Raw genomic sequence first — 10,099 nt, forward strand, 5'->3', positions numbered from 1 at the left:
GAGAGCAGCAGTAGCTCCTGAGGAAGCATCCCCAACTCTCCCAGTGGGCGTCCGAGAAACTTCCCCTCTGGAAACGCTGACCATGGGAGGATCTCTAAGGCTAGGGGGTGATTTAAGAGCAGACAACAGGAGATGGGGGTAGGACAACGCTTGAGGCATAAGGTCCCCACCAAACCCTGTTGGCAGTCAGGGCTCCTAAGGAGAGGCCAAAGTGGGCAGGATGCATGCCCCTGGAAAGCTGAGTCTTGAAGAGGAAGGTGGCTCTGGTCTGCCAAAGTACCCAGTCTGGAAGGAGAAATGGAGACAGAGGCTCACTGTGCCAGCCTCCAGACGGCCACCTTGGTCCTGCTGCAGCCCAGAGCTGTGCATGGAAAAATGTGCTGTTGGCAGAGGGCCGCTCCATCAGTCTTCGCTCCTGGCCAGAGCCAGGGCCCAGCCAGCGTGCCCAGGCCATGGGCGATTGGGTTGGCTTCTCAGAAACACTGTGGGCTCTTTGTCCGAGGCTTCAGGCGGCCTGAGAGTGAGCCAGGGTGCCTCTCCTCCGCAGCCCAGAGGCTGATGGGATGAAGCTGGCCTAAGAGAACTGTTTTCAGGGAACCAAGAGGTCTGGGAGGGGTGGTGGACACAGAGTGACTCTCTTGTCACAACCAGGGTGCTGCCCATCAGTTCATTGGATTTCATGCTGCTTCTAGACTTCTCTCTTTCTCCTGTCCACAGCTGCCAACCCCAGCAAGGCCCAAAAGTCAGGTGAGAGATATCTGTGACTTTCCCAGGACTGAAAAAGGGTCTAAGGTTTCCCCATCCAAGGGTGACACTCACACCTCTGGACAGTGCCCATGGCTCACAGGTGCCCATTGCTCACAGGAGCTATGCAGCACTCTGGCTGTAGGTAGTCAGAGTAGGGTGCTCAGGCCTGATATGTCACCCCTGACCCCTCATCTTCCATATCTTCAGCTTCCCTCTCGGATGGCACCAAGCCTGCATTTATCCCCAGGCCTGCCTGTTCTCAGCTCACTAGCATAGAAGTTCAAAGGCAACAGCTGATGCCAGTGTGAGGGCCTCGATAGGAAGCCTGGTAATCCAGATGTCTCCACAGGGATGGCAGGGGGATGCCAGAATCCCATTCTAAAGCCATGTTCCCTTGGGCACACGTGTAAGTCTTCAAATCCTATTCCCTTTTGTGCTGTTCCTCAATTCATGTCTCTTGGCCCCACATGGCTCTTGCGTCATGTCCATGGTGGAGCACGAAGAGTGCTAATACTTTCCTAGACATCACAGAGGACAGCAGGTGGACTGACTCAGGCTCCCTGCCCTCAGCCACTCTGGAAGACAAGGGCCATTCCCGGGCGCCAGTGCCTGCCAAGTTGCATGTGTAGCCACACACTGCTAACCCAAGAGTATCTTCACCCAGCAGACTGTTCTAGACACTGGCACTCTGGAGGGCAGCCCAAGCCTCCCCAAAGACTCAGAATCAGAAACCCTCAGCCTGCCCAAGAGACCAAAAGATCTTTCAGAAGTAATTCAGATCCCCTTTGAGGGCTCCAGCCACTTCTGGAGGTTTCCCAGAAACATGGGTTTTTTTCCTTGGACTTTTGAAAATTATTACTTCCCCGGGGAGTCCAAGTTGGATGTGAATTCAGGCCTGAAGAGCACCCCACCCCACAGGGATTGCTATGGGCTCTCCAGCTGCCACAACAGAACCTTCAGGTTCTGCCCCTCCAAAAAAATGCAGCAGCCCCATTCAAGTTTCTTCTCATCTCAAAGACTCCCCTTCTGGGCCTCTACGCATCTAGCTCCCCTCAGACAGCCAAGGTCCAGCTGGGAGGAGGCATGCAGGAAGGGAGAGCCACGCTCCTCTTTGCAGGTGTTTGGCACCAAATCAGATCCGCTCAGAGCCTGAGGCTCACCCACTCCCCTCCCTGGAGTCTCACTCATGTCGGCTTGCTCTGTTCTCTCTCCCTTCTTGCAGAGACAACATGCAGTGGGCCTCTGTCCTGCTGCTGGCAGGGCTCTGCTCCCTCTCCTGGGCCCAGTATGATGACGACCCTCACTGGTGGTTCCACTACCTCCGCAGCCAGCAGTCCACCTACTACGATCCCTATGAACCTTACCCTTATGAGCCCTATGAGCCTTACCCCTACGGGGTGGAGGAGGGTCCAGCCTATGCCTATGGCTCTCCACCCCCACCACCAGAACCTCGAGACTGCCCCCAGGAGTGTGACTGCCCACCTAACTTCCCCACGGCCATGTACTGTGACAACCGCAACCTGAAGTACCTGCCCTTCGTCCCCTCCCGCATGAAGTATGTCTACTTCCAGAACAACCAGATCTCCTCCATCCAGGAAGGTGTCTTTGACAACGCCACCGGGCTGCTCTGGATCGCTCTCCACGGCAACCAGATCACCAGTGATCGGGTGGGCAGGAAGGTCTTCTCTAAGCTGAGGCACCTGGAGAGGCTGTACCTGGACCACAACAACCTGACCCGGATGCCCGGCCCACTGCCTCGATCCCTGAGGGAACTCCACCTCGACCACAACCAGATCGCACGGGTCCCCAACAATGCACTGGAGGGGCTGGAGAACCTCACAGCCTTGTACCTTCAGCACAACGAGATCCAGGAAGTGGGCAGTGCGCTGAGGGGCCTCCGGTCATTGATCTTGCTGGACTTGAGCTACAACCACCTTCGGAGGGTGCCAGATGGACTGCCCTCCGCCCTTGAGCAGCTGTATCTGGAGCACAACAACGTCTACTCCGTCCCCGACAGCTACTTCCGGGGGTCACCCAAACTGTTGTATGTGCGGTTGTCCCACAACAGTCTCACCAACAATGGCCTGGCCTCGAACACCTTCAATTCCAGCAGCATCCTTGAGCTCGACCTCTCCTACAACCAACTGCAGAAGATCCCCCCGGTCAACACCAACCTGGAGAACCTCTACCTCCAGGGCAATAGGATCAATGGTGAGACCTTGGCTAAGGGGAGGGGCAGTTTATTTCACTGGAAAGACCCTATTCTGCGTGCTGGTGGCAACACAAAAGACATAGCAGTAGAGTAACTAGAGAGCACAACTAACGCACCCTGAGACCCAGCCCTGCACTAACAGCAGGGTGAATACAAGTTAGTGGACAGTGGTTGGTAAGACTTCCCAGAAGGAAGTTTCTATGTAGGTCCTGAGAGATAAGTGGGCATGGGCTAGAGGAACTCAGGACAAAGCCATTCTGGGAAGACAAATTGCCAGGAACAAAGGAACCAGTCATTGAACAGGTCACCTGTAGGGGACAGCCAGGAAATTCGTGTGTCTGAGAGGAAGGGGTCATGAGATTGAGGAACCGTGAGAGATGAGTCTGGAAAGGGTTGGGAGTGGCCATTCATAGAGAGAAGGGATTGAAGTTGAATTTGTAGGATCCATCCTGGGGGGTGGGGGTGGGCTAAGAAACCATGGCATCTGCACCTACCCACTGGCCCAGAAGAGGATGCGCTCTCTGTTTCCACACCATCTACTCCTGCCTCTACAGCCTGGTCTTGTGTTTGGGTGTTTATTTGCTTTTTAAACATTAACAGTTGGTGGATAAGAATGTGCAGTCACGCTGAGCTGAATGCAGTACTTGTTCTGGTCAGTTCTCCCTGGAGTTCAAGGAGTCCCTAGAGGCAGGGCAGAGGTCCCCCTAAAATAACATGAGCCTGACCACGACAAAGCCCTGGGGTGGTGGGCAAGGATGCCGGGCTTCTTGTTTCCCAAGCACTTCCCTGCAGATGCCTAAAGGAACCCAAAGAGCTGCCTATTCGTTTCAGATTGGATTACTTGGTTGCTTGCCAGCTCCTACTCAGAATCTGGCGTTCAGACTGTGCTTACATGGCTCCGGGCATCTGATGTCTTAATCCTACCCGGAGGGTCCAGAGCCAGCATTTAACCCCCCTTCCTCTGTCAGCAAAGTCCCCTCTCCCTGGGGAAAGAAAGACTAACAAAGGGCTTTGAAGCAGAGCCTGCTGAGAGCAAAGAGCACCTATAGGGCTGAGTCATCACCCGAGTCTCTTGATCCTTTTTTTTGTGCTCAGGGAACAGATCAGTCATTTGGTGAGACCTTAACGAGCTGGACAGCCCTTCGAGTGAGAGACACCAGTCCCAGAGGTTGGCAGTGGGGCTAGAAAGCTGATGAGGGCACTAGCCAGTTTGGCTCAGTGGATAGAGTGTCAGGCTTCAGACCAAAGGGTCCTGGGTTCGATTCTGGTCAAGGGCACGTACATTGGTTGCTGGCTCCTCCCTGTCCAGCCCTAGTTAGGGCGCATGCAGAAGGCAACCAATCGATGTGTTTCTCTCACGTCAATGTTTCTGTCTTTCCCTCTCTCTTCCACTCTCTCTCTAAAAATCAATGGAAAAATATCCTCAGGTGAGGATTAACAACAACAATAACAACAAAAGAAAGCTGACGAGGTGTCTGGTCCTCTAGTTTGAAGTGCAAGATGCCAAACAAACGGGGTTTTGTCTTTAATGTCTCATTCCAAGGGGGCAGTTCTCTAAGACGTCTCTAAGATGTTGCATGCCACAGGGGGTTTGACATTTACCCGCAGCTGTCCATCATTCCACTAACACTCCATCATCCCTCCCAGAAGTCACCACTCCTTACCTGCCACCCATTCTGAATCCAGGAGGGCTGTCACATCAGAAACGGCATGTTCTATGCTGTGCTCCATCAGAGTTTGACCTTGAAACCGTGACAGCGAAGAGCATCTGTCAGGGGAGAGAACCCATTTGTCACTGCCTAACTGTGCAATCAGAGAGACTTGGGGTGGAAATGGCTTCATCACTGTGTCTGTTACCATCCTGCCCTCATGCAGAACCATGTCTGCTGCTCAAATAGTAGGTGGTCCATCCCTTTCTAAAACTCTGATGAAGATAAAATTACTTTAGTAAAGTGTCCTAAGGTCTCGCAAGAAAGTTCTCCCTTAAGTCAAAAAACCTAAAAGGGTTCTGCCCTGGCTGGCATTGCTCAGTGGTTGGAGCGTTGGCCTGAGCATCAGAGGGTCTCGGGTTTGATTCCCAGTCAAGGGCACATACCTGGGTTGCAGGTTCGATCCCTGCCTCTGGTCAGGGCCTGTGTAAGATCGTTGTGTCTTTTTCACAACAATGTTTCCTCTCTCTTTTTCCCCCACCTCTCTCCCCTCCCCTCCACGCTCTCTAAAAACCAATGGGAACATATCCTCACTCCTTGGGTGAGGAGAAAAAAACAACAACACAAAAACATAAAATTTTTCAGTGTCTACCCCAAATCCCTTCTTGTACAATTTAACCCAAATCCTCTTTGACTCGTTATTAGTCTCTCTCCTAGTCTTCTCTTTAGACAAAATAACAGCAATTCCTAATTTTTCTTAATTAGTGAATTAACACATGGAAAGTGCTTGGTCCAGGGCCTGGCACATTACTGGGAAAGCAATGCACAATCACTGTTATTAGCTTTTCTTCTTTTTGCCACTTTGAAGTTAACAGGCATAGTTTTGTTTTATTTTATCTTTTGCATTGCGAAGATGGGGAAACTGAGGCAGGGAAGGACAAGCAGCCTCTCCATGTCACCCAGGCTGTGTAGCATTGCACCCTGAGCCCCTCCTTTCGTGGTCCCCCTGGAGCCAGGCGTCTCTGGCTGAGAATGTGAGGAGCACCCCCTGAGGCAGATCACCAGCAGGGAAGACAGAGCCCCAGCTTAGCCCCTCTCCTCGGGCGCATGACAGAAAGGCCCCCCTGCAGGGGCCGGCAGGGACCGGGGTGGGGGTGCAGGCGGGATTGAAGGAACCCTCTGAGGGAGGATCCAAAAGAAGGGCAGGAACCAATGAGTGTGCAGGGGACAGGCCGTCCTCCCCCTCCTCTTCCTTCTTCCACTAGCATCGTCCTCAGTTTTTCCAGCCTGGCAACAGCAGGGAACACAGCTCGGACTGTACTCAGCAGCTTTGGGATCCGGTGGGGCAGGGCGGGTACAGCAGCAGGAATCTGGAAAGACTTACGTCAGCTTTTAATCTGGGCTGGAAAGTGTCCTCAGAGTCTCCAAGCAGAAGAGCCCTGTGCTATGAATGAGCTTGGAGAAGGAACTCAGGGGCTCAGGGCAGCCAACATGGGGGCGGAATCTACACACTGTGTGCCCACAGCCCCCAGAGCCCCCGGATTTATATGTGCAGAGCGGGGAGCCAGGATTTGAACAGGGGGTAGAGATTCTGTCCTGGGACCTCCAGCGAGCGCAGTCCCAAATAGGGTAGGAAATGCTACTCACACTGGCCCACTCTGCTTCTCCCCAGCTCACCCCACTCACTGCTTCCCTGCAGACACCTAGACCCAGCCCCTGGCCTTTGCTCTGCCCCCAGCCCGCCCACTCCGAGGCCACTCGACCCATTCCCCAGGACCGGAAGGGAAGCATCCCAAAGATTTCAGACTCTCCCTCCCTCCCTAGTACACTCTGGAAAAGGGCTCTCTTCCCCTCCCTTCCTCTCCCCTCCTCTCCCTCCCCTCCTTATGCTTTGGGGCTGGATTTTCTGTCTTCCATTTACATTGGCTGCAGCCTCACCTCATCTCCTCTTGGTCAGCTCTTAACAGAGACAAACCAATTGGTTGTATTAATTTAAAAACACGTTCTTCCCCAGCCTGTGATGTCTCTATACTGTCTTCCTCGCAACCTTCATTTCATCCCCACAACGCCCTCCACCATCGCCCCCGGGAAGAATCAGAAAGCCTTCCTCCCACTCCTGCTGCCCAGCTTCAGGCCGGCAGAGCTCCCGACCATCGCGGCGAGCCGAGAGCGCCTCTGGTGGACACAAAAGCGAGCCCCACCCTGGCTCAGCCCGGCGTTTCGCCCTGGAGATGTACTGAGTGGGCCCTAACCTTGAACCAGACCCAGACGACACTCACATGAGCGTCTTCCTCAAGCCCTTACCACATGAAGGAGCCCCAGGGGCCTCAGAGCTTTTTGGTGGTGACTTGTGGTGTCCCTGCTGGATTTTTAACTGAGTTCTTGTTTTTCTCCTTTCCAGTTCCTGACCAGTAGACCCTAGACCAGCGGTTCTCAACCCGTGGGTCGCGACCCCTTTGGGGGTCGAAGGACCCTTTCACAGGGGTCGCCTAAGACCATCGGAAAACACATATATAATTACATATTGTTTTTGTGATTAATCACTGTGCTTTAATTATGTTCTATTTGTAACAATGAAATTGGGGTCACCACAACATGAGGAACTGTATTAAAGGGTCGCGGCATTAGGAAGGTTGAGAACCACTGCCCTAGACAGAGGCGGCTGATGTGTCTAAGAGGACAATCAGAGGGAGAAGGGGGTGAAAGGCTGCAGAAGAGTTTGTTAAAACCGAACAGAACTATTGCACCTCTTAGGATTACGTGGTTTGAGGGGAGAGCTTCAGAAGGAAAAAATTCTTTGGGAATTTAAAAGGAAGAGATAAACCATAGTCGTATGAAATGCAGGAGGCGGGGGAATTGTGTACTTGGCTCCTGGGGTTCTTGGCAGCCTGGTTCGTCTGTCGTGTCCTTGAGCCTCAGCGCCTTGCTCAGCCCCGGCAGTGCCGGGGATGGAGGGGCGCAGCCCCTCGGAGCCTGGCCCGCAGAGGCGCTCTCTCCGCCCCGGAGCGCTCACGGTAATTTCCTGCCACTTTCTCTGTCTGCAAAGATATTCCAGCTTTGAGTCCCTCCATTTGCCTTGTCTTTCATCTCGGAGCAATTGAGCAAAGCCCTCTCAAAAGCTCTCCATACCTCTCGCTGCCAGGGCTGGTCTTTGATTTCCTCTGCTTCCCCTGCTGCACGCAGATGGGAAGGGATCAGGTCCTGGTGGGAAGAACAATCAAGGGCATTCCCGGGTCTGCAAAGTGCTGTCCAGGCTGGGGGAGGGTAGGAGGCTGGAGCGGCAGACACACAGCCGAAGTCCCACTTTTTGCGCCCCCTGGTGGTGGGAGTCGGTATGACTCCAACCCTAGAGCCCTCCTGGGCCACCCAGCCCAGCTCCAGCCCTGGCGCCAAGCAGCTTCCCAGGCCTCGCTGCGGATCCGGGACCCTGATCCTGGCTCCTCCCACCCACCTCCGCCCCTCTTGTCCCCGCAGAGTTCTCCATCAGCAGCTTCTGCACCGTGGTGGACGTCATAAACTTCTCAAAGCTGCAGGTGCTGCGCCTGGACGGGAACGAGATCCAGCGGAACGCCATGCCCGAGGACGCGCCCCTCTGCCTGCGCCAGGCCAGCCTCATCGAGATCTGAGCGGCCTGCCCCCGCGCGGGGCCCAGGCCCCGCCGCCCCACTGCATTTGGCTTGATGGTTTGGTTTGGCTTTTGCTGGAAGGTCTAGGACAGACCACGTGACAGCACTCCACGGGCTCCCCTCATACCTTCTTCCCTGTAGGCAGGGTCAGGTGGGCCAGGGCACAGGCAGCTTTCCGCCGAGGTGCAGGCCCAAGCTCCCTTTCCCAGGACAGAGGTGGCGGCAGAGGGAGCAATACCCGCAGTCCCAGCGTCAGGAATCTCACTACCCTTAGCTTCTTCCCGAGGGTCTGGAGTCATGAGCTCTACAGTTGCCTGGGCACAGCACATGAGCTATTTCCCCAACAATCCCCAACTCTGAGCAGCGCCTGCCCGCTCCCACGTGCGCGTGTGGGGCTGGTCATGCCACTCCCCTGGGCTGGCACTCACTGCTCCTCAGAATATATCTCTGTCCAGCTGCCTCCCAGCTCCACCTCATCCCCTCAACCGGCCCCACAGACAGCTCTCTGGCCTCAGCCCCAGACAGGAGGCCTCAGGCCCTTGGCATCTGCCTGCCAGAGGACCCACCCTGTGTCTGCAATTGGAAGGACACAAGAGTCACCTCTCTGCCTCCCTAACCTCCCTCCTTGAAAGCCACCAGACTCAAGGTCACCATTATGAGGACAATATTCAGGGCCCGATATGGGAGGAGACAACCAACCTTAGGCTTAAAAGTGTAGGGGGCTCTTAAAACTGTACAGGGCAGGTAGATCGGACTTCAAAAGAGGAAGGTCAGGCGGAGCAGGCTGGATGAGGAGGCTGCCCAGTGGCCCCCTTCTTGCCCCACACTCTGCATGGCCAGCAGCTCCCTGCTTGGGTCTTATCCTCAGAGGAGAGACCAGCATGAGAAAGGAAGGTTGGCCCCTCCTCTTACCCATGCACGAAGGCCCACATCCTGGTGGGAGAGGCAGACTCCAGCCAGCCCCGGGCTTGCCTGCTGGCCCAAGGAGGCGGCTGGGGCTCACCTGTGTTCATTGATTTGTGCTGAGGCCACGGTTCTGCAGGACCAGCGCTGGCTGGGGATGCTCACTGGGTTGCTGAAGCCCAGGCCAGGCAGCCAGCTCCTTCTGGTGCTGAGCATAAAACCCTCTACTTTTGCAGCTCTGAGCTACACTCTCGTTACTGAAGGTTCCTGTTGCTTTATAGCTTGGCTGGAGAGCATTGCAGTTTCCCCATTTCTGAACGGTAATGTCACCTGGAGCCTAGCCCTCCTCTTTGGGGCCCCATGGGGATGGAGCCACCTGGGAAGCCCGGGGCAGGGACCCCTGGAAGAGAGAGAGCCCTAGCCTGGCCCCTGCCAGATGCCATTGTGTCCCTGATACTGTGCGTGTTTGGGAGCAGCTTGCCCAAGAAGCGAAGGAGGGATCCTTGGTCCCAGACCCTGAAATCCACAAAAGCCAAACAAACCAGCTCATTTCAACAAAGGAGCTCTGATGTGAGGGGCAAGGCTGCCCCCGCCCAGGCTCTTCAGAAAGCATCTGCATGTGAGCACCATCATGCCGCTATAAAGGATTCTTATTACAGGAAAAGCATGAGTGGTGGCTGACTGACCAATAAAGGTATTTTACTATTGCATCTGCAAGAATGGAGTCATTAAAGGCAGACACTTTAATCGGAACTAGTGGGGTCACATAAGCCTCAGACAGGAAGAGCCCACCTTCTCATCTATTCTGCTTGGGCAGATGTAGTTAAAGGCCTAAAAAACAAAACAAAACACCTGTATGAAATTTCTAGTAAGCGTACTTTGTGCATTGGAAGTTCTTCTTGAAGTCTAACTTCAATCTCTCTAGCTACACATTTCCTTCCATTGGGTCCACCAGAGAGAAA

General features: G+C 54.5%; 1 protein-coding gene across 1 annotated transcript; it reads left to right on the top strand.

Annotated features, from left to right (window-relative positions):
- Nucleotides 1-1,948: 1,948 nt before the first annotated feature.
- LOC102424712 (fibromodulin) lies at nucleotides 1,949-9,854 on the top strand. Its single transcript, XM_006108941.3, has 2 exons — nucleotides 1,949-2,958; nucleotides 8,083-9,854. Exons 1-2 carry the CDS (start codon nucleotides 1,977-1,979, stop codon nucleotides 8,232-8,234), a joined length of 1,134 nt encoding a protein of 377 aa, XP_006109003.1. The 5' UTR covers nucleotides 1,949-1,976; the 3' UTR covers nucleotides 8,235-9,854.
- Nucleotides 9,855-10,099: the final 245 nt, after the last annotated feature.

Source organism: Myotis lucifugus, unplaced genomic scaffold (genome assembly GCF_000147115.1).
Source record: "Myotis lucifugus unplaced genomic scaffold, Myoluc2.0 scaffold_4480, whole genome shotgun sequence".
Lineage (NCBI taxonomy): Eukaryota > Metazoa > Chordata > Mammalia > Chiroptera > Vespertilionidae > Myotis > Myotis lucifugus.

Bases quoted from the DNA above. Each gene is read 5' to 3' on its own strand.
- LOC102424712 (XM_006108941.3), top strand. From the start codon at position 1,977: ATGCAGTGGGCCTCTGTCCTGCTGCTGGCAGGGCTCTGCTCCCTCTCC. The intron at 2,959-8,082 runs GTGAGACCTTGG...TTGTCCCCGCAG, and splicing joins CCAGGGCAATAGGATCAATG to AGTTCTCCATCAGCAGCTTC.